The 25029-nt window shown below is 44.0% G+C and overlaps 1 protein-coding gene across 1 annotated transcript in view; it reads left to right on the top strand.

Moving 5' to 3' along the window:
* LOC120921734 (NACHT, LRR and PYD domains-containing protein 3-like) overlaps positions 1-25029 on the top strand; it is a 49396-nt gene that overhangs the window by 5918 nt on the left and 18449 nt on the right. Inside the window, exons 2-4 of the mRNA XM_040334268.1 lie at positions 883-921; positions 1150-2809; positions 19089-19229. Of these exons, the coding sequence (XP_040190202.1) occupies positions 883-921; positions 1150-2809; positions 19089-19229 (1840 nt within the window). The remainder of the gene's footprint in view (positions 1-882; positions 922-1149; positions 2810-19088; positions 19230-25029) is intronic.

The raw sequence follows: 25029 nt of genomic DNA, 5'->3' as shown, positions 1-25029 counted from the left end.
GAATATTCCTGGGAACGCCCAATAATCCACACATGAGCCAAGCTTACTGCTGGAACAAGAGACTTTAATGGCAGCATGCTGCTAGTTATATATACAGTTTACAAGCTAATCCTCAATCAAAGAACAATGAAATCTCCACCCCCTTTTCACACACTGGGGGCTTCCATGCAGATTATAGGCAGACACTTCGGCGCCGACTCTGAAGACACATTTCTTTAGATAATGACATCAGTGAAGTTAATTACTAGTTGTAACAGAATACGTTATCTAGACAGCTTGGCCCCGCATATAGAAGAGGTAATTACCACAATGAAGCAATCAGAATAATTAACATGAGCCACTTATCTAATCATTTAGCCTGACGATACAATACACATCTCTTAAGGGTAAACACAGGGCTTCTTCACACACACAATAGATCAATTACCCTTTAAAATAGGGAGCTGGCTGGGGAAGGGACATTAACATTTCAACAGTCTGTTACACAGAGGAATGAGTCACACATGAAATCACCTTTTACCTCTAACACACACAGCATTACTAGCAGGGAGAATTAAACTGAAGCATATCCTTCACAACAACGTTTTTCTCTCCATGATTCTTGTTAAGCCTGCCTTGCATACACACGATCATGGGGGAAAAAAACTTTGACCTTGATGAAGGGGGTACACCCCAAAAGCTTGTCCTGAAAAAAAAATTATGTTAGTGCAAAATAAAAAAGTATCACAGAATGTACTCAATTGTTTCTGTCGAAAGTGCACTGATATGGTTACAATCACATCCACATCTGTGGCTGTATTCCAGAGAAACCCTCGTGAGTTTTGCTTGAGTCATGTGTCCTGTGAATCCACCTAAATGTATGTATATTTTTTATTTTTACAGCTAAACAGAAGAAGATGACACGTGACAACAGATTATCAGGTTAGTAGGACATCCACATTTGGATAAACATTTTGTTACTTTTAGTCTGGAATATGTGTGAATACTTTGACCTCCTCCACAATCCTCCTGTATTTCATTAAATACAGTATTTTCTTTTAGGGTTCAATTTTTAGGGTTAATGGTTAGAATACAATACTTCCTACTCTGTCTTATAAAAATATTTGATGTGTGTATGAGGAATAAAATATTCTCCTTTCTCTCATAAAGATTTCAGAAAGGAATACAAAGAGTCTGCGAAAGAGACATTCCAGTGGATTCCAGATTATATTTACAGTATGAGGGTGGCTGTTTCTCTACAGAAAAGTTTCACCATAGCTTTAATGAGGAAGGGAACCCTGAATAATGAGATTAAGACTCTCTTTGACCCTGATGAAGATGGTTCCACCCCTAACTTTGTGGTGTTGAAAGGACCTGCTGGGATTGGAAAAACAATGACCTCCAAGAAGATCATGCTGGACTGGGCCTCTGGGGATCTCTACCAAGACAAGTTTGACTTTGTGTTTTATCTGAGCTGTAGAGAAATCAACACCATCCTTGGAGACATAAGTCTTGTGGGACTTTTTTCCAGAGCTTGTAGACTACAGAGTTCAGGTGACCTGGTGTCTATTCTGAAGGATTCTGAAAGTCAGAGAAAACTTCTCATCATAGTTGATGGGTTTGATGAACTGAGGTGGACTCTGGAGGAGAAATCTGAGGGTTGTCCTGACATTTCTATGGAAACCCACAAAGAAATAATTCTCCAAAGCTTGCTCAGTAGACAGGTTCTCCCACAATCTTCTCTGATCATCACCACAAGGTCACTGGCCATGTTGAAACTTAACACATTCATCGTGGAGTCTCGCAATGTGGAAATCTGGGGATTTACAAGGGAGGATCAAGAGGAATATGTCCATAAATTCTATGGAAATAAAGAAGATGCAGACAAGGTTCTCAGTATAATAAAAGACAATAAAGTCCTGTGTAGCATGTGCGCCGTCCCCATCACATGCTGGATTGTCTGCACTGTAATGAAACAAGAAATAAGAAAAGAATTGTCTTTAATTCGGTGTGATACGATGACCTCAATTTATCTTCTCTACCTGGAGGTTTTACTAACCAATAACACCAAGAAGGAGCCGTCTGTACGCAGGAAACAAACCTGTCTGAAGAAGCTGTGTGCTCTGGCCAATCAGGGAGTTCTGAACCAACAAATCTTATTTGAGAAGAACGATCTGGAAAGACATGGACTTTCTCTGGATGAGGTGGAGTCTGTATTTCTGAATGAGAACATCTTTCATTGGGACGACCGCTCACAGACCTGCTACAGCTTCATCCACCTGAGTGTACAGGAGTTCCTTGCTGCTCTCTATTACGGGATGGATGATTGGTTTGGATTTATAAAAGGTATTTTCCTCCCGAAGATTTGTAAAGGGAAATCACTCTCATCATTCAGTTCCAATTTCCGAAATTTAGAATTATCTGCACAATTCCTGTTTGGTCTCTTAAATAAAAATCAGGTGAAGACATTCTCAGAGATCACAGGAATCCCCATCTCACTCCGAGCCAGATCCGCAATAAAAAAATGGGCTAAGAAGGACATTTGTCAGGCTTTCTTTATGAATTCCATCTTCTCTCTGTATGAGACTCAGGATGAGGACTTCATTAGGAGCGTCATGTCTCGTCGTTCAAGTTTAACCCTGTTTGGCTCAGATACTGCTTACTTGTTGATGGACAGGGACAGTCACAGAGATTATTCCAAGGAGCTGAACTATTGCTTGAAGACTTTGAAGAGTGAAAGTTTTCAGTCTTTATGTGTTGGTTCACTCACTCTGGATCCAGAATGCCAGAAAATTCTATCTTCATTCCTATACAGGAGTCAGGAGGTCAGGTAAGTGAGTGTGAGGATATCCTAACTGAATTCAGAAAATTGGCAGGAACCTGCATACAGTACAACAGTGATTATCAGACATGTTCTCTATCTACCTGGGAACTCATGCTTTCCTAAGCCCTAAGGCTACTTTCACACTGGGGCATCGCGGTGGTTGGTGGTAAAGCATTGCTATTTTTATCGGCGCTTTACCGTTGTTTTTGCAGTGATTTTCGGCCGCTAGCGGTGCGCTTTTAACCCTCACTAGTGGCCAAAAAAGGGTTAAAACTGCCCGCAAAGTTTCGCTGCAGCGGTGCTTTGCCGGCGGTTGATTTCAATGGGTAGTGCTTTAGGAGCGGTGTATTCACCGCTCCTACAATGCCTCAAAGATGCAGCTAGCAGGACTTTTTTACCATCCTGCCAGCGCACCACCTCGGGCTCGGGTTTTTACACTGGAGTGAAGGGACCTGCTCTTTCAAGGTGCTTTGCAGATGCTATTTTAAGGCGCTATAGCACCTGCAAAGTGCATCCAGTGTAAAAGTAGCCTTAGTGTAGCCTTATACGCAACAAATGTAAACTGAAATTATTAAAACCCCCAAAACTCTACATTTTCCTAAAGCAAAGGATCCGAAGAATTGAAAAGCCCCGCCTTGTTTTGTTTGTTATTATGTGTGATGCAATGTCAGTTTCTATCCGTTTTCACAGGGTGAATGCAATATTTTCTAACATTCCTTCCTTAGAGAAAATAACCTTAAAGGGTTTGTAACGGATTTTTTTATCTTAACCGCTTAATGACCGCCGCATGTATATATATGTCCACAGAATGGCAGGTACAGGCATATGGGCGTACATGTACGTCCCTGCCTTTCCGCGGGTCGGGGGTCCGATCGGGACCCCCCCCCCCCCCGCTACATGCGGCGGTCGGAAATCGTCGGGGAGCGATCCGGGATGACGGTGCGGCTATTCGTTTATAGCCGCCCCGTCGCGATCGCTCCCCGGAGCTGAAGAACGGGGAGAGCCGTATGTAAACACGGCTTCCCCGTGCTTCACTGTGGTGGCGCATCGATCGAGTGATCCCTTTTATAGGGGAGACTCGATCGATGACGTCAGACCTACAGCCACACCCCCCTACAGTTGTAAACACACACTAGGTGAACCCTAACTCCTACAGCGCCCCCTGTGGTTAACTCCCAAACTGCAACTGTCATTTTCACAATAAACAATGCAATTTACATTTTTTGCTGTGAAAATGACAATGGTCCCAAAAATGTGTCAAAATTGTCCGAAGTGTCCGCCATAATGTCGCAGTCACCAAAAAAATCGCTGATCCCCACCATTAGTAGTAAAAAAAAAAATAATAAAAATGCAATAAAACTATCCCCTATTTTGTAAACGCTATAAATTTTGCGCAAACCAATCGATAAACGCTTATTGCGATTTTTTACCAAAAATAGGTAGAAGAATACGTATCGGCCTAAACTGAGGAAAAAAAGATTATATATGTTTTTGGGGGATATTTATTATAGCAAAAAGTAAAAAATATTGCATTATTTTGAAAATTGTTGCTCTATTTTGTGTATAGCGCAAAAAATAAAAACGGCAGAGGTGATCAAATACCACCAAAAGAAATCTCTATTTGTGGGGAAAAAAGGACGCCAATTTTGTTTGGGAGCCACGTCGCACGACTGCGCAATTGTCTGTTAAAGCGACGCAGTGCCGAATCGCGAAACCTGGCCTGGGCATTTAGCTGCCTATGGCTTAAGTGGTTAATAGCTTCCTTTACCTTAATGCATGCAGTGCTGTTTTCATGTCCTCATTGTTCGTTTTTGCTCTCAAGTTGCTGTAATTCTTCTCTGATCTCCACACTTCCTGGTTGTCTGTTTCCTGATAACCGCAGTGCTGGGAGCTTTCTCTCTGTGGTCACTAACTTCAAGGAGGTGTGATTACTGTGTGTCTAAAACCCCACAGCACCAATCAGTTTAGTTTTCCAAACCATCACTGCCCTGTATTGGCTCTGTGGCTCTGTACATCACAGAAGCAGGAAACAACATGCAAAAACGAAACTGCAGGTACATTATATGATTAATATTTATCGATTTTTAATCATTTTTAAAAGGAATCAGTTAACTATTATGTCTCTATACCCTGTAAACAGTCATTTCAGCAAAAAAATGTTTCCTTTACAACTCCTTTAAGGACTTTTGACCAGAAGATATAAAGAACATTTTGCCAAATCAAAAACACTATAGGATAAGAAGATTGGAGCAGAAGAGGGAATAATGTGAGATGTGTGCACATTGTATGGAGAATATCTCCGCTCAGTGTATGGAGATTCCTCCGCTCAGTGTATGGAGAATATCTCCGCTCAGTGTATGGAGAATATCTCCGCTCAGTGTATGGAGAATATCTCCGCTCAGTGTATGGAGATTCCTCCGCTCAGTGTATGGAGAATATCTCCGCTCAGTGTATGGAGATTCCTCCGCTCAGTGTGATAATGATTGACCCCTGATACAACCTCAGGGCGAACCCCATTTCTGCCGTTCGACCCAAATCATAATAGTGAAACATGCAGACTAGAGAGAAAAAATCTACACCTTTCCAGCGTCCAACCTCAAGAGGAAGAGGTGGAGTCTGTGCGGCTCCTTTATTAACAACATGAGATCACAAACATAAGCACATTTGATAGGTCAGTCTATACATGGTGGTTTCTTATTACACGCCCCTGTGACGTCTGTACTGCACACATTCTTCTTGCAAGTCCATATATGGTATGGAGCGCTTCATGGCACATGTTTCAAAGTCTTTGGGGGCCATCTTCTTTTTTTTTTTTATCATAATTGAATATGAGTACCACACATTAGCACATAATCAGAACAAATCAATACATACTCTAAAAGTAAGCAGCTTTTACATCAAAAGAAAGCAGAGGGAAACATCACAACCTAGGATATTACCCAATACTAGCTAGAACTGGGGGGGAAGGGGAAAAAACGAGGAGGGGGAGAGGAAAAAAAAAAAGACAAAAGACTACATTCCTCTAAGAAAGGCGCGAAAAAAGAATATCTCTAATATAGGCACAGACACGCAACCAAAAGAGCACTGTAACAAATGAACTATCTAGGGTCTCAACATGTCAGAGTGCTTGAAAGAGAAAAGATCAAAGCCAGAACATCAATCTATCCCAGGTCTAATTGTGAGTACTGATCAGAATGCCTAAACGCCACCCAAGGTAACTATGTCTGATTGAATTTTTTCGACGATTCCCTGGCAATGGCTACTGTTTCCTCCATTTGATAAATGTTCCCTATGGAGCTGAACCATTCCGGGATAGAAGGAACATCCTTCGATTTCCAGTGCCTGGGAATCAAGACTTTCGCTGCATTCAGCAGATGTTGCGTCAATGATTTTTTGTAATGCTGCATAGAGCAATCCGCGATATGGAGTAGGCAACATGCAGGCAGGGCAGGACTTAGGGTGGTGGGGGCCCCTGGGCTTGAGTGTTGAAGGGGCCCCCTGAAGCCGAGAATTGGGGGGGATCGAAGTTGTTGAGCGGGGGGGGGGGGGGGCGAATTGAAGTTGTTGAGGGGGGGAGTGCCTCTCACCTGTGCCAACAGCCGGGGCCACAGACTGTCATTAGCCCGGCTCTCGGCTATCTTCCCTTCAGCAGCCACAGTCCTCCACACACCACTCCGGTTCCTCCTGCTTCCGTGCTGCCTCCTCTTGCAGTGCGGGAAAATTAACCCTTTTGCCGGACTACGGGAAGAAGCTGTCTGTGCGGGAAAGTCCCACAGAATCCGTGCGTGTTGGGAGGTATGCGCAGGGCCGCCATCAGGAATTTTGGGGCCCCTTGCACAGCTTAAGGCATGGGCCCCCTGAAGCAGAGAACCTAGGGGGGGTGGGGGTGCTGCCGCCTGAAATTGAGAAGCGTGGGGGCTGCCGCAAATTGAGAAGCGGGGGGGCCTTTACAAAAAAAAGAAGAAATAAAGAAGAAAACAAATATATATAAATATATGTAGCCATCCGGGGCCCTGGGGACCTCTGGGCCTTTTAATAAAAAGAAAAAATAAACCTCTGGGCCCTTTAATAATAAAAAAAAAAACATTTATAAAAAATACATAAAAAAAGGGAGGTTGCCAAACCCGGGGGCCCTGGGGACCTCTGGGCCCCTGGGAACCTCTGGGCCTTTTAATAAAAAATAAAAAAATAAACATTTATAAAAAAAATAAAAAAGGGGGGGGGTTGCCACATGGGGCCCTGGGGACCTCTGAGCCCTTTAATAAAAAAAAAAATATATATATATATATATAAAAAAAAATGTAATTTTTTTTTATAAAAAAATAAAAAAGGTGGGTTGCCATCCGGGGGCCCTGGAGACCCCTGGGCCCTTTAATAATAATAATAAAATATATATATATATATATATATATATATATATATATATATACATATATATACATATATATATATTATATATATAAAAATAAAAAATATATACAAAAAACATTTTTTTACAAAAAATAAATAAAAAAAAGGGGGGTTGCCATCCGGGGCCCTGGAGACCCCTGGGCCCTTTAATAATAATAATAAAATATATATATATATATATATAATATTATATATATAAAAATAAAAAATATATAAAAAAAAATATTTTTTTACAAAAAATAAATAAAAAAAAGGGGGGTTGCCGTCCGGGGCCCTGGGGGCCTCGGGGCCCCTGGGGACCTCAGGACCCCTAAAAAAAAAAAAAAAAAAAAAATTTTTTTTTTTTTTTTTTTTTAAAGGGGGCCCCCTATTGGGTGGGGCCCCTGGGCTTGAGCCCAGTCAAGGCCAATGGTAAGTCCGGCCCTGTGCATGTGTAAGATAGATTGTGGTATCTGTAATGGCTTTGATCAATTTGCATATCTTATCCCAAAAGGGTCTCAGACGAGAACACTCCCACCAAATATGAACTATGGTACCCTTGGCTTGTTCACATCTCCAGCATAAGTCTGAGGTCAACGGATACCATTTTTTTATTTTATCCGGAGTGGCATACCATTGTGTTAAAAGTTATTAAGACATTTCCTGCAATCTCGTACCAATAGAACACTTATGAGCAAAGATACTGGCCGGTTTCCATTGCTTATCAGTAAAGCTTGTTTTGATCGCCTTTTCCCATTGTGCTCGTATTCCAGAGACTGCCCCCCCCCCCTCGAGTTGAAGCCAGGAGTACATGAGAGAAGTAGATCTAGAGACCGGAGCTACTGCCCGGCACATTTGTTCAAAAGGAGTCAATGGTCTAAAAAACATTTTTTTAGTCTGGGGAACCTGTATATAATATGCAGCTGGCGGTATGTTCAAAATGAAAGAGGGCTCTGAGTGTTCAGTACTCGTTTTAGAGAGTCAAAAGATTTTAGAGTATTAGCCTCTGCACAGTGTATCATTAAAAGGGGCATCGATTGGTCTGGGAGTGTGCATTATGCACCAAATTAAGGGCTTTTATGACATTATCCCGAGCTTCCCTCCCCGGCATAAACCCCACTTGTTCTGGTCCTATAAGTCTTGGGAGAAAAGATGTCAATCTAGAGGCCAGTAATTTCGCCAGTATTTTTAGATCCAAGTTCAACAATGAAATTGGCCTATATCTTGTACAATCCAGGGGGTCCTTAGCTGGTTTAGGAATTAAGGTTACATAAGCCGTCGTAAAGGAACACGAGGCCGATGGTGACGTTCGGATATATTCAAGGGCCCGGAGTAGGGGAGCTTTCAAGATATCTATAAAAGTTTTATAGTAATGGGCCGTAAACCCATCTGGGCCTGGGCTCTTACCCGGTTTTAAAGTCTTATTGCCGCGAGGAGTTCTTCCTCTGAAATCGATGATTCCAAAGATTCACTCTCAGCCGACGATAAAGTGGGCATGCCACTCTTCATAATATATGCTCGCAAAACTGATTCTCTATTTCCCAGAAGCTCCGGGGGACTTGTGTGCCAAAGGAAGGTTATAAACTTGGAATAGAAAGCGTGAAATTGTGACGCAATCTGGTCCGTTTTTTGTATAAGTTGGCCCTTAGAAGTTTTAATGGAAAGAATGGAATGTGCATGAGAAATTGTCTTAAGGACTTTTGCCAAAAAATTGCCACATTTATCCCCATGTTCATAGTAGAAGCCTTTCTTAAAATAGAGAATACGTTTTGCTTTAAGATTATGTAAAGTTTTTCCTGCGTCTTGAAAAGTTCCGGTAAGAGGGCCTCCATATGTGACTGTTTGTGGTGGCTTTCTAAAGATGCTATTTTCTTTGCCAATGCCGAGGTAACTTTCTCAGCTTCTTTTTTTTTAAAGGAGCCCAAATGAATCAGTTCGCCACATAGGATGCACTTATGGGCCTCCCAGATCGTCAGGGGTGACATGTCCTCTGTAACATTAAGCTGGAAATATAGTTTGAGCGCCTCTAGAACTTGTTGGCAGGTGGAGGGGTCAGTCAATAATGTAGAATTCAACCGCCAGCTGCATGATCTCAAGGGCCTGTCTAATTGTGAAAGGGAAATTGATACCGGACAATGATCCGAAAAGGATTGTATGCCTATATTGGCAGCCTGGAGCAAAGGTAGATTGAGCTGTGAGATAAACACATAGTCAATACGGGAATGCTTTTTATGCAAAGAAGAATAATATGTATAATCCCTGTCCATCGGATATACCAGGCGCCAAGCATCCACCAAGGCCAAGGAATTCAGCTGGGATTTAATTTTCTGCATAATAGAGTATGAAATACTAGACCTACCATTGGAGGTATCCTGTAAAGGTGACAAAGGAATATTAAAGTCCCCACCCAGGATAATACAGCCAGCGGCAAAGCCCTTTAATTCGTCTATAAGATGACAACAGAAAGCCAGATGGCCTGAGTTTGGAAAATACACATTTGCCAGGGTGAAATCTCTATTATGCCACATTCCCTTAAGGAATAGATAACGTCCCTTATGCCGGGTACTGACGAGCAAACATGTACGATGAAACCGGTCCGTCGGACCGTTTTCACCGTACATGTCTGCCCGGGGATTTCTGTATGGTGGTTGTACTCACCATCATACAGAAATCCGCGTGTAAACAATACGCGGGGCGTGTCCGCACCGTCGCCGCGACGATGACGCGGCGACGTGGGCAGGCCTGCCAGTTAAATGCTTCCACGCATGCGTCGAAGTCATTCGACGCATGCGAGGGATGGCGGGCGCTCGGACATGTACGGTAGGTCTGTACAGACGAACGAACATGTCCGAGGGGACAGGATTCCAGCGGGCTGTTTTAAAACAAGTCCAGGAATATTTGTCTGCTGGGAAAAGGCCCGGCGGGCAAATGTTTGCTGGAATCCTGCCCGCTCGGGCCTACACACGACCGAACATGTATGCTGAAACTGGTTCGTGGACCAGTTTCAGCAGACATGTTCGGTCGTCTGTACGGGGCCTTAGGGTCCGAGTATTGCTGGGACACTTTAAAGTTTGCATGTTTGTGCAACAAAATAGACACTCCCTTGGACTTATATTCAGAGTTTGGCGCATGGCACACCTCTGGGAAGTGTCTATTGAATAGTCTAGGTACAGACGAAGATTTGAAGTGGGTCTCCTGAATAAACACAAAAGCACATTTATTTTAGGTCAAAATAACAGAAAAACAACTACTCCCGCCCGCAGCTTACAAGAAGCATATTGTATTAAAAGAAAACAAGACATACCAAAAAACACGGACCCCTATGAAAATAGCAACATACATAGATCCAAAAAAATGACTCCGCCACAAAAAAAAAGAGAAGAAAAAAAAAATAAACCCCATCCAATATAGCTACAGCGAACCGTCATTCCATACGCAGTAGATGGGGATGGTCCATATAACGAGCCGCATTCATTCAATTGCCCGAACATAGTTAAAAAAAAAAAAAAACCCAACCCCCCCAAATAAGGGTGGCAGTTGCAAAAAACAAACAACAACAAAAAAAATCACATTTCTTTCTCTTTCTTCTCTTTCTGTCTTTTCTTTCCCTTTTCCTTATTCAGGTGTATTCAGGTGTATTCTCTAGCCCTCGCGTTCCTGGTCATCTGGGAAGGTCTTTCGGGGTCCATACCCTGTTGTTTTTGATATTTCCCCTTCCTCATTACTTGCTTAGTCAAGATTGATTGGTGTGAAGCCGGTGGACTAGGGCTAGGGCTAGGGTGGCCCACAGGGAACCTAAATTCCCTATACCAATCAGGTAGCTCCACCAACGGTAAGTGGAGAGCATCACAGAATGACGGTAAGTCATCTGGGGTCTTAAGAGTATGTGGGACTCCCTCCAGAGTGACCGAGAGAGCAAAAGTGAACTTCCATCTATAAGTGAGATTATGTTCTCTAAGTACTTCAAGTAAAGGGCGCAAAGCCCTACGATTACCTAAGGTAATAGGCAAAAGATCTTGAAATAAAGAGATCTTTTGGTCACAAAAAAGAATCGACTCATTTTGACGAGCATGTGCCAGAATGTCCTCTTTAAGCTTATAATTTGGAATACAGCAAATAATGTCCCTTGATGGAGCTAATTCGCTCGGACGTGGGCGAAGTGCCCGATGGGCTCTGTCAAAATCAATCAAAGTATCCGCTGGTTTCTCCAATAAGTTATTAAAAATGGAGGACAAGGTGGTGACAATTTGCTCAGGTGTAACTGATTCAGGTACCCCCTCACCCTGATGTTGTGCCTCCTCCCCCTGTTTTCCAAATCTTCCAGATGACGGTTTACGGCAATTAATTGTGCATTGGAAACTGACTCCAATCTGGAGATTGCAGTGTCTCTTTTTTGACCTAGGCATTCAGCAGTGTGAGCCATCTCATTCAGCACCAGCATATCAGTTTTCAGCTCCGTGATAGCGGAAGCTAAATTATGATTAATGTAATCCACAAAAACTGCCATATCAGCATAGGTTAACAAATGATCAGAAGGGGTGCAATGTCTCACCGTGTCCTCCAGAGGTGCTTGCGAGTCCTCGAGCTCCTGCTCAAGATTATCCAGCGCCATCTTGGAAGTATCTGTGCCATCTGTGCTGTCTGAAGTGCCTGGGATGCCTGAGATTCCTGAGATGCTTGCCATGCCTGGGGTGCATAAGTTGCCTGTGTTACGGACTGCTGAGCGAGACCTAAATAGGTCAGGGATGTTCTGGGATCGCGGGACTGAAGAGGAGTGAGTGACAGGTAAAGTGGGTGGCTGTAGATTGATTTTACCCATGTTATAGTTCAAGCTCCAGGAAGGATCAGAGGATCGGAGTATTGCTTTTACAAGAGGACAATGGGGAGGCAGCGTGGAGGCTACAGGGAGAGCCTATGAGATAGGGGAGAGCCTATGCTGCTGCCGTTCAGCTGGCGGGTATACTGAGCGCTCACTGGTAGCTTTGCTGAGCGGTGTGAGTCTGTACCCGGGCTGAATCAAAGCTGGATCAGAGCGGGGTCTGGCTGTATAAACTACGAGGGAAGCGGGGGGAGCGGACTATGTGGCCACACACGTCACGGGTATACCGAGCGCTAACCGATAATTTTTGCTGAGCAGTTTTGCGGCGTGAGTCGGATCCAGGCTGAATCAGAGCGGGGTCAGTGTCTGGCTATGAAAGCTGTGGGGAGAGAGGAGCTCACTCACTATGCGGCCATTCACATCGCGCGTCAGGCCACGCCCCCTTCATCACCCCTGATGGAGGCCATCTTCTTCACTCAATGGGATTGGCCTGGAAGGAGGGAGTTTAGGAGTGCAGTAGGAGGGAGGGATAACAGCCGTCTTCACTTAATTACTTCCTGAAGGTTCCTTTAACCCTATAATGTCTCTTAAAGGAAAGTAACAGCACTGTGGTATATTTTCACACATACATATGTAACATTTGAGTAGCTCAGGAGGAAAGTAATCATAACACAAAATAGCATAGAATAAAATATTCATTTTATTTCACTTCCATCACAGTCCCCCCCTTAAAATTACTATTTTATCACACCCCCTTGTTAGCTAAAATGATACCTAGGGCCATATGATTTTAACAAAGTCATTTGTGAAGTGGCCTCTAGTTGTTCAGCTATACCCTGGAGTGCATCCCTGTTTACAGTTAACGAACCTCTGTTGACCATAACAAATATAATCAATCCAATCTACATTCCCATTGGAACCCTCTTTATCCCATTACTGAATCAAATTTCATAAAAGCATCAGTTTCACCAAATTACTGTATTTTCCTTCTTACTACTTCTTACTACTAGAGGGCGGCACAGTGGTGCAGTGAGTAGCACTTTCGCCTAGCAGCAAAAGGTTCGCTGGTTCGAATCCCAACCACGACACCATCTGCCTGGAGTTTGCATGTTCTCCCTGTGTCTGCGTGGGTTTCCTCCGGGTACTCCGGTTTCCTCCCACACTCCAAAGACATGCTGGTAGGTAAATTGGATCTCGTCCAAATTGTCCCAGTATATATGTATATATGTCTGTATGACTGTGTGTCCCTAGCGTGTCATGATCCTACGGGGTAAAAATGACCGCACCAGCCAAGTAGATACTGGCTGGAAAAAGCGCCCAGAGGCGATTCAGTTCGCATGCGTTGCGCTATACAAGTCATTCATTCATTCATTCATTCACTATACTTTCAATCATAAGCATTTTAATTTTGCAGAAGAACATTAATTTTATATTGGGCCTTTTCCTAAATATTTTATTTCCTAAAGAAACTTATTCATATTGAATTACACTAGTTTTCAGAACCAATCATACAGTATTGATCAACTGAACCACATGTGCTCTTGTCACACCATGACTGTTTAACCTCTTGACCACCGCCCCATGTCAAAAAGACGTCCTCCTTTTTAAAGTTGAATATCTCGATAACGGCAGCAGCTGCTGCCACAACCGAGATATTCATCTTTTCAGGGGGCGGTGGTGTACACGATAACGGCGGTCTCCGCGGCGGATTCGCCACGAGATCGCCGTTATCGGTGGCGGGAGAGGGGCCCCCCCCCCTCCCGCCGCTCTCCCGCGCCCTCCGCCGCTTACCGGAGCCGTCGGTAGCGGCGGAGGGGATCCGATGTGTCCGGCAGCTGAGCGGGGACGGGACTGAAGGAGAAATCTCCTTCACCCGTCCTCCTAGCTCTGCTGGGCGGAAGTGACGTCAAAACGTCAGTCCCGCCCAGCCTCTTAAAGAAACATTTTTTTTTTTGTCATTTGAAAAAATGACATTTTTTTTTTTTAATTTTTTTTTTTGCATTTAAGTCTAATTATGAGATCTGAGGTCTTTTTGACCCCAGATCTCATATTTAAGAGGACCTGTCATGCTTTTTTCTATTACAAGGGATGTTTACATTCCTTGTAATAGGAATAAAAGTGATCAATTTTTTTTTTTTTTTTTCAGTGTAAAAAATTATAAAACTAAATAAAAATAAATAAGAAAACCAAAAAAAAATTTTTTAAAGCGCCCCGTCCCGACGAGCTCGCGCGCAGAAGCAAACGCATACGCGAGTAGTGCCCGCATATGAAAACGGTATTCAAACCACACAAGTGAGGTATCGCCGCGATCGTTAGAGTGAGAGCAATAATTCTAGCCCTAGACCTACTCTGCAACTCAAAAAATGCAACCTGTAGAATTTTTTAAACGTCGCCTATCGAGATTTTTAAGGGTAAAAGTTTGACGCCATGACACGAGCGGGCGCAATTTTTAAGCGTGACATGTTGGGTATCATTTTACTCGGCGTAACATTATCTTTCACAATATATAAAAAAATTGGGCAAAATGTATTGGTGTCTTATTTTTTAATTCAAAAAAGTGATTTTTATCCAAAAAAAGTGCGCTTGTAAGACCGCTGCGCAAATACGGTGTGACAAAAAGTATTGCAATGACTGCCATTTTATTCCCTAGGATGTCTGCTAAAAAAAAATATATAATGTTTGGGGGTTCTGATTAATTTTCTAGCAAAAAAATTGTGATTTTCACATGAAGGAGAGAAGTGCCAGAATTTACCTGGTGGGCAAGTGGTTAAACAAACATAAGTCTTAAGGTCATTTTTCAGTGTAGGCAGACATACAGAAAGTTCCATTGTGCCTATATAGGGATCCATCTACAAAAGCACAATATTCCTTCCTGATTAATACATCCGTCAATCCAAAGCCTGGAAAGTGACTTTTTGATTCATAACTGTGGCTCTATCATACTGCATCATCTGTTCATATTGTATCTATAATTTCACTATATTAACCGACCTTTCTTTTTATCATCCAGTTGTCACTAGACAAAGCTTAGTCAAAGCTATGCAGATTGACACCTCATTTCATTAAAATACAAGAGAGAGAGAGAGAGCGAGAGAAAGAAAGAGAGAAGAAAGAGAGAAGGAAAGAGAGAGAAAAAAAGAAAGATCTCTATATCAAACAAAAACGACTAAATTAATAAGGGCTTTCTTTTAGATCTTCAAATGATTGTGTACAAATTACCTCTTATTAAAGAAAGATTTGCCCTATAATAAACCTTTATAGTTCACTTAATATTCACTCAGACAGATATTTTTGCCTTCAAAAATCTCAATGAACTCTCAAGGAAAGATATTTAGGCTCAAAAATGTTTTAAACCCATTACTTTCAACAAACTCACAGAAGGGTAATTTACCACAGCGTGTAACCTTATCTGCATCTCTACTGCTAAGAGAGAAGCATTTCCTTAATGACCTCAAAAGGAAAACATCTGTTTGCTTACTGCTTAGAACCGATGTTCCAAATATGTAGCTAGCCACACACTGTAAGATCTGCTAGCAATCAAATCTTATCGGTTTTCTCATTTTTAACCTTTTTCAAAAATGTTTTAACATATTTGGTTTGTACATCTGCCAAAAATCATGTACATTACATTATAATATGGCATTTCTTGACTACAGCAGCGACAAAAGATAGTTTAGTGGACAATCTCGTGAAATTCACAGACTAGTTCCAGCCTAATGAACTGTGAATTGGCCATTTTCACGAGATACTCCTCTTCCCAACCAAAATCTCCACTTTTATCATTAATATCAGATTACAAAGACTTTTAACACTTGTTTGTTTTTTGTTTTGGTTTTACTATTTTTATAAAAAAAAATTAGATTGGACATAACTTTCATATTTTAATATTTTAACATTTTTCCTGGGGAACCTTAAGTAAATTAGAACAATCTACTACCTTAATTTAACAACCAAATTCTAGTTTAGAATCTTTTGTAAAAAATTGCTCAATCCTCAACTTATTATTAATTCTTGCAACCAAATCTATAGGATTTTCTGTTAAATACTAAATACCATGTTGTTTACCATTATCTGAATTTTATACAGTTCTTTACACAATCTTAATCAATAATTTTCTCTTAAAACTTTGCTCTGATCCCATGTTTGTGCTTTGAATGACATATAATAACACATTTTCAGTTGTTTTAGTGGCTAAAATATTAATAAACATTTACAGGCAATATTAAACTTAATTTCCTCATTAAAGAACTTCTTTACACTCTGACATTAATTAAAAGAACACTAAAGGCAGATTTTTTGTTTAAATGACAAATATGTTATACTTACCTTCACTGTGCAGCTCGTTTTGCACAGAGTGGCCCCGAATCCTGTCTTCTGGGGTCCCTCGGCGGCTGTCTCGGCTCTTCCTTGCAAAAGCTTTCCACGTTCATGCAAGCTCCCTCGCATGGTGGAAAGCTTTTGAGAGCGTGCTCCCGTGATACAGCGGTGTCCATAGCCGCCGACTGTATCACTCGGCCCCTCCCCTGGCGCGCCGCGTCATCCGCTGTGATTGACAGCAGTGCAGAACAGCAGAAATGACCAAAGGTGACTTACCGGGCTGCCCAGGGGAAACCGACCGACCAGCCGTCACTCCGGGTCCACGTTGAAGGCCCGACGGGCCCGCCACCGCTCCTGGACCGTCCGAGTCTGAATCAGACAGCTCTCCTTCCGATCGTAGGTCCCCCTGTACCACAGGGGACGCTGGTTGCCCGATCAAGGCCACCATCAGATGAAGACCCAGGACCTCCAGGCCCAGGCCGCACGATGCCTTCAGCTCTCCCCTGCAGGGCCCCCTGCACGCCAGCAGCGACCGCTCCAGAACCGACGCCATCCGACCCCCCTGGACCTCCGCTTCCTCCCACACTGGCCACGGCCGTCCTGGTCACAGAGCCCCCAGCCACTCCTGCAGCCCTCCCGTGTCGGGTAGCCCCATGCTGGGCAGATGAGCTTGCCATCCGTGACCCCCGTGGCAAGCCTAGAGGGAGATTCCACCCTCCGCGCCATAGCCCTCTTAGTCCCGGGCATCCTCCCACTGGCCCCGCTAGCGGCCTCAGTCGGCCTCTTCCTCGATCCCTTAGGGTCTGATCCCGGGCTCCCACCCCGCCGATCGCCGCTGGAGGGGCCCTCAGGGCTGTACCGGACCGGCGGAGGGGACCGCCGCATGCGGCGGGGGGCGCTGGATGTACCTGCTCCCGCACCAGGCAGCAATCCAGCCAGCTGCTCAGCATACCATTGAGGCCCATGTTCCAGCGCTGCAGACCGCAGCTGCTCGAGCAGGCCATTTAAATGATCCATTGAAGAGGTAACAGCACAGAGAAAAACAATCTGTGTGTTACCCCTTCCTGTCTTTGGCGCCAAATGCCTAGCTCCGCCCCCTCTTCACTTATAGAGAGCTGCCTCGTGTAGCCAGCCCCACCCCTTAGCAAATGCTGTCCCACCTCACATCCTCTTCCTGGAGCAACGTACTCAGTGTTCCCCCAGTCATGCGGCCCCTCTGCCTAGGTTCCCTTTACGCCGAGGCATTCTTTATTAGTAGTGAGCTTCAATTCCCACCATGCCTTAGCACGGCTCTGCATGCATTGCTGTCTGGGACTTGCATTCCTCCCTCTCCCCAGCTGGTCTTACCTTCTAGTGGGGAGGAAAACTGCACCATCCCCACCCGGTCTCTGCTCCCCGCCTCTCCTGTACTCGGCCTCCTCCGGACACACCATCCAGGGCTCTGAGGTGGCAGCTGGAACTAATGCGATACCTCCTAATGCGAGGCCACCGCCTGTAATTCATAAAAGGCGGCGCGGCTGTGATGTCACCAACTATACGCCCGGCTGTCTGCCCCCTGCCTGAGCCTGGGCCGGTCTCAGCACTGTGCTTGCACAGTTATAAAAACCTGCCTGCGGCCATATATTTTATGGGTAGCAGTCGTCCGTAACAGACAGTTGGCAACCCTGCTCTATGCTCGCCCTCAACTTATTTCAACTTGCCAAATGCGAGCAGGCGAGTTGAAATTTTGAGGGCTGTTATATAGAAAAAATATTGAGATATTGTTACATATCTGAGTGTGAATCCCCTCTTACATCAGGGTTACCAGAGAGCCCCCCTCTTACATCAGGGTTCCAAGAGCCCCCTCCTTACATCAGGGTCCCCAGAGAGCCTCCCTACTTACATCAGGGGCCCCAGAGACCCCCTTTCTTACATCGGTGTCCCCAGAGAGCCTCCCTACTTACATAAGGGTCCCCAGAGAGCCCCTTTCTTACATACGGGTCCCCAGAGAGCCCCCTCCTTACATCAGGGTCCCCAGAGAGCCTCCCTACTTACATCAGGGTCCCCAGAGAGCCCCTTTCTTACATCAGGGTCCCCAGAGAGCCCCCTCCTTACATATGGGTCCCCAGAGAGCCTCCCTACTTATATCACGGTCCACAGAGCCCCCCTTATTACATAGGGGTCCCCAGAGAGCCCCCTCATTACATCAGGGTCCCCAGAGAGCACCAGGGCTCAGGAGTGTGCTAAATAAAGAATGCAGGGCTCAGCTGTGCCCATCAATGCAGCCTCACCAGTGCCCAGCAATGCACCCCTCCACTGTAGTATCCTCTGTCCCCAGCAACCCCCACTGTAGTGCCCTATATCCCCTGCACCCCCCACTGTAATGTCCCCTGTCCCCTACACCCCCCACTGTAATGTCCCCTGCACCCCCCCCCACTGTAATGTCCTCTGTCCCCTGCACCCCCCACTGTAATTTCCACTATCCCCTGCACCCCCCCCCCACTGTAATGTCCTCTGTCCCCTGCACCCCCCCCCCACTGTAATGTCCTCTGTCCACTGCACCACTCCACCGCATTGTAGTGTCCTCTGTCCCCTGCACCCCACTGTAGTAGACCACTCATAGCCACCAGTGAAAAGTCCTCATCAGGTCCAGCATGAGACTGTAGAGCCAGAAAGAAGGCTGTCATGTGGAAGGGAAATGTTTGGTTGTTACATTGTTATTCTTGTTGTCAGGGGTAATACATTCTTGGTGGTAATTATTGTCTCATTATTGTATTTTAGCTTTAGGGATTGTACTATTTCCAGTAAAGATTGTCCAGGAGAGGACAAAGGAAAAGATGAAGAGTCTTCTTCAGAAGATAAAATGAAGCCTGCTGATCTTTCCTTTCTGATTAACCCAGAGAGTAAAATTCAGGACTTAAGGTAAGACAAATCTGTGATCCTGCAGATGTGACGTCATCACATGCCTGACGAAGGGGCCCTGCTTGGCTCCGAAACGTTGCACTTATCTCTGTGATGTGATCTCTTTCATTAAAATAATGCTTTGGACGGAAGTTGTCGATCCATGGTGTGCTGGTGAATATGTACACTTGTGATTGTTCCCATCTGGGTGTCCCCCATCCTCACCGATCAGGGGAGTAACTTAAAGGGTTGCAGGAGTCCCTATTGTAACTCAGCCCCATACCCCACTGGGCCCATGCAGCTCCCCTGTACACCTGGATAGGAGCGGGGTCCACATATAGAGAAACCAAATCCCTCCATTTTCTTTGTGCAGCCGCTGAAAGTCTGCTTCTCTTCTCCCTCCTGCAGGCATTTAGCAGCTGCAGGGGGAAAATGGAGGAGATTGGTTCCCCTATATGCCGCCCCCTCCACCCCTCCTATACAGCTTCCTCTTCTTTCTGCTATCCCTGTGTGCTCTCCTGCCCCTCCCCCTCCCCCCACAGCTCTGCTTGCTTCCCCTTTCCTCTCCCGCTGGCTGCTGCTGTGGGATGTGTCAGGATGGAGAGTGGGAAGTGAAGTAGGTAATACCGCCACCCAGGTGTACTTCAGGTAAATGCAGGATAAATTTCAGTAACCCCCGGAATTCCGTGAGAAATCAAAATGAGACACAAGGAAGCATTTGAGTGTTCATTAGATCTCTAAAGTGTATTCTCTCAGAGTGACTTATATACAGAAGAAAGATAGGGGGCTGCATATTATTGCATATGTCTGTAAATATCATACAAAGTCAGTATATTCTTATCATGATTTAAACCAGTTGAATTTAGTTTTAACAATGGCTAAAAGATGACTTTGCTTATACAATCAGGCTGTTCCATGAATTGAACCACAATGACTTAGCAGTAGCAGGGTGTGACTCTATGCAAACTGTTAGCTAAGCTAATTATGTCAAAACACATATTGAAAAGGTAATTTCTACTTAAAAATGAAGTCAGTTATTTATACATTCTATTACAGGAAGGGGGTTAGTAAATATGTAATTTATTGACTGCTTCTTTTTCTGAATGGAAAGAGTGCATGGCCTTTTTTCCATAAGACTGTGTCAATACATAACTGAAGCATAATAAAATGTGTTTACTATGCTTCAGTTTATGAATGAATGGGAAGCTCTGTACATACTATGGGGATTCAGGTACAGCGGCGCTTCTTTAGGTCAGTGTAGCGTATCCCCTTTGCACTACGCCAACGTAAGATAGTGAGGCAAGTACTGTATTCACAAAGCACTTGCCTCCTAAGTTACGTTGGCGTAGCGTAAATGGCCCGGCGTAACCCCGCCTAATTCAAATAGGCAGGTAGGGGGCGTTTTGTATGGTAATGAATTCACGATTCATTACCATACATGTAAATGAAGCTCCGATCGTACGGCGCATGCTCAGTATCACATCGAAAATACTCAATGCTTTCGACGTGAACGAAAATTTACTCCCAGCCCCATTTACGGACGACTTACGCAAACGACGTAAAACATGGAATATTCGACGCTGATCCGACGTCCATACTTAACATTGGCTGCGCCATCTTTTTGGTGGTTTATCTTTATGCCTGAAAACGCCTTACGTAAACGGCGTATCTTACATGCGACGGGCGTGCGTACGTTCATGAATAGGCGTATCTTGATCATTTGCATATTCTCGGTGTAAATCGACGTACACGCCCCTAGCGGCCAGCGTAAATATGCAGCTAAGATACGACGGCGTAGGAGACTTACGCCGGTCGCATCTTAGCAAGATTTAAGCGTATCTCAGTTTAAGAATACGCTTAAAGATACGATGGCGCGGATTCTGACTTACGACGGCGTATCTAGTGATACGCCGTTGTAAGTCTTTGTGAATCTAGCCCAATAACTATACCTGTCAATCCAGGCTGCAGAGATGGAGACGGAGGGATGTGTCCTCAATCACCTTTCTCTATCTCAAAAGGTGGAACATCAGAAACCCAATTAGAAACCTAAACAATTGTAATGAAAAATAAAATAGTAAAAAAAGGTAAATAAATAATAAAAAAATTAAATAACAATAATAAAAAATGACTGACACCAGTGTCAGAACTACCAGGGTTGTAAATGTTGCACTAACAATCGGGCCCTGGTGTTCCACCAGTGGGTTTGGAGGGAAGGACTATGGACTTGGAGGGAAGGGCCCTAGCCTGGGGTTAGGAAGGCCCTTCATGGTTACTTGCACCTGGACCGTGAAGGTTCTAGTTATGCCCCTGATGTAGAACCTTACATCACTTGCCTCTTCTCATGTGTATTCCCCCTCCATGGGAATCATTCTCTTTGTAAGTTCATCCATTTTACTTGAGGGATGAGAGTATTCAGCAACATTTTTTAGGTGGGGTTTCAGTAATCTACTCTCCCCTTTTCCTTTCACTCCTTTGAGTCAATCAGCTGTGAATAGCTTGAGCTACTGAGCTCTGGTAATATCATGGGTTGAACAATAAAATATGGAAGGACAAGCAGGTAAACATGTGGAAAGGAGATTTAAGCTCTACCTGAAGGCTTGAACTTAAAATGCTAATTATTTCTATACAATATTAATATTTACAAAAAATATGAATTTAATGTTTTGTCCTGACCATAATAAAGAAAGCAAACACTATGCATTTCTCTTAAGGCAAAGACGTAGGATAGTTCTGACTTTTTTACAAAAAGCTATACCATAACCAATAGAACTCATACTCCATGTCACAGCCTAGGCTTCAGTTTCCTCCCTTCAGCAAAATGTTGGCCTGAATATCACCTGTTTGCCCATTCAGCAAACACCCATGTAGCAAAGTTCCCGTCACTTTCACTACCATCACTTCATGTAGTTCTTCAGCACACTGAGCTCCTGGTCTCTCCTACTAGACTAGATGATTCACTGCCACTGAATCCTTTCAGTGCCTCTAATACTCACTGTAGTATCTTCCTCAAACGTCACCCCCGCTTCCCTGCTGGGTCCCTAGCTTGGCATTTCAGATAATTATGGCTGCGTCCCTGGCTAATGTTTCCCGATCCTTTACCGTCCCTGGTTGGTGAGAATACTATGCAGTACTTGCTTCAGCTACTCACTGTGGACCCTGGTAATGAGGTGGTTGGCCCCTTAGTGGCGACAGCTTCCCCTCTACCTCCGACCACGACAGGAAAGTGAGTTTATATAGTGAAATACAGTGCTTAGAAGTTCGTCTGACTGGTTAGATATTGAATTTTAAAAGCATCGAATTCAACATAATAACGGTCAGACGGAGTTCCAAGTATTGTATTTCAGTATATAAACTCACTTTACTGTTAAAATAAGTGAAAATGAAAAACTCCAGTGGGTATAACAAGATTACTATGGAGGAGTGCAGGGTGTAGCAAGATGGCGGCAACAGAACGTCACTTCTGTTACCAATTCTGACAGGTTGCCATATCTGACGAAACACCAGCAGGGGGAACCATCTGTCACGTGATGCGCCTATGGCGCCCATTTCTTCTACTGGCAAGATTGCCAGTACTTCCACGGCCTATTCTCGAAACACTATTAGCCGGATTCAGGTAGAGCGGCGCTTCTTTAGTTCGGCGTAGCGCATCCCATTTGCACTACGCCGACGTAACATAGTGAGGCAAGTACTGTATTCACAAAGCACTTGCTCCCTAAGTTACGTCGGCGTAGCGTAAATGGGCCGGCGTAAGCCCGCCTAATTCAAAGTAGGCTGGTAGGGGGCGTGTTGTATGGTAATGAATCGTGACCCCATGTAAATGAAGCGTCGATCGTACGGCGCATGCGCACGCATGCTCAGTATCACGTCAAATTTACTCCCTAAGATACGCTGGGCTCAATGCCTGTGACGTGAACGTAATCTACGCCCAGCCCCATTCACGTACGACTTACGTAAATGACGTAAAATTCGACGGCACTTCCAACGTCCATACCTTGCATGGGCTGCGACATCTTTTTGGTCGTTTATCTTTACGCCTGAAAAATGCCTTACGTAAATGGCGTGGCTTACTGCGATGGGCGTACGTACGTTCGTGAATAGGCGTATCTAGCTCATTTACATATTCTCAGCGTAAATCCATGTACACGCCCCTAGCGGCCAGTGTAAATATGCAGCTAAGATACGACGGCGTAGGAGACTTAAGCCGGTCGTATCTTAGCAACAGTTAAGCGTATCTCAGTTTGAGAATAAGCTTAAAGATTCGGACTTACGACATCGTAAGTATACCTGAATCCAGCTATATTTCTCTGACAGTGCCCCCCCAAGGGGCAGCCTCAGGATGCCCAAACTAGCCATCTTTCTTGGATGTCTGTTGTGAAAGGCTAGACGTGGAGCATGCACATTGCTAGAGGGCTCAAAGGAATTATATTCTGGGGATACCCTTTGGATTGGAGGGAACCCCACACTGTTTTTTTTCTGCATTTCTCATTGTTTACAGTCTCATTTTTTGGGGGTATAAATAACAAACATGTCATGAACTCACTCTCTCTCTCTGTATATTTATGGTATATTCAACTGATGTTTTTTCATAGCTCTGTAGCAGACTGCATATTCCTATTCTTGACTGGTGGGATGGAGATTGGTATCCTGCAGTAAGTGAGATGGGTGGGAAGCATTTCAATGGTCACGGGTTTTTTACCTGATGGGGTGACTTAAAGCACTGGCAAACCCTACTATTGTACTGTTGTTTTTACTTTTTTTTGTGTATGCTTGTTAAATGGCATTTTAATATAAAAGGGGGGGGGGGTGGTGTAGTGGCGCTTGCTAATAAACAAAGGGCAGAGTATTGTAATAAATAATAAAATGTAAAATCTAAAAATATGCTCAAATCGCAGTCAAAAACGAAATCTGACGAGCCTTAAGAGCCCGAACGGATGTTTCACTCCTAATCAATAACACCCACCATCAATCAACGGGATGATGAGGGGGTAAAACGAGTGATGATTTTTTGTAAAAATGTGAACCAATTAGTAGTACGAAGGGTACCACCAACTTGTAGTGCAAAATGACAATATAAATTAATAATGTTAAAAGATGCACATAAATATAATATTAGTGAGATGGCAACTAAAAAATATTATATATAAAAAATATGGAACATCAAGTGACAACCATGATCCACTACCCAAAGTAAATAATTAAGGTGCAAGAAATAAAGAATGCAAGTATCAAAACATGCATAATAAAATATATATATAAAAAAAAAAAGCAATGCGAGTCTCCGTGCACACTCAACACTCCAAAAATGTGTGCAAGAAATATGATAAATCAAGTGTCCAAAATAAATCACGATAAGGTGCTTCAATCAACACTAATTTCCAAAGTACATAAGTGCTCCAATATACACAAAAGAATGCTTGAATCCACAATGGTTCCCAAGGTGCATATGTGCAAGGAAAGTGCTCCGTTTCCCCAAGCCTCTCACCTCAGGCTATAAAACAGCCTATATAGATCTCCAATGCTGCTGGCTTGACTGTAATCCCCAGGTCCCAGCACTAAGGCTCACAGGGTGGATGGCTCTCAATAAACAAACAATAAAGGCTCCATAGTGTAAAACTGTTTGACAATTTTAATAATTAAAAACAAATGCATTTACAGCAAACTTGTATAATGACAGCATGTAGCATGTATTCTGGATTTTCTCTGCTCTCAGCCGCGAGCGGAGATGACGTGGCCAACGGCTCTCCTCCTTATGCGTTACGTGGCTGCACACGCCACTTACTCATAGGTAGGGTTGTGCCGATACCAATACTAGTATCGGTAT

This window comes from Rana temporaria, assembly GCF_905171775.1.
Source record: "Rana temporaria chromosome 4 unlocalized genomic scaffold, aRanTem1.1 chr4a, whole genome shotgun sequence".
In the NCBI taxonomy this organism is placed as follows: Eukaryota; Metazoa; Chordata; class Amphibia; order Anura; family Ranidae; genus Rana; species Rana temporaria.
Note: the sequence above shows the minus strand (reverse complement) of the source record. Positions and strands in the feature narration are given on the sequence as shown.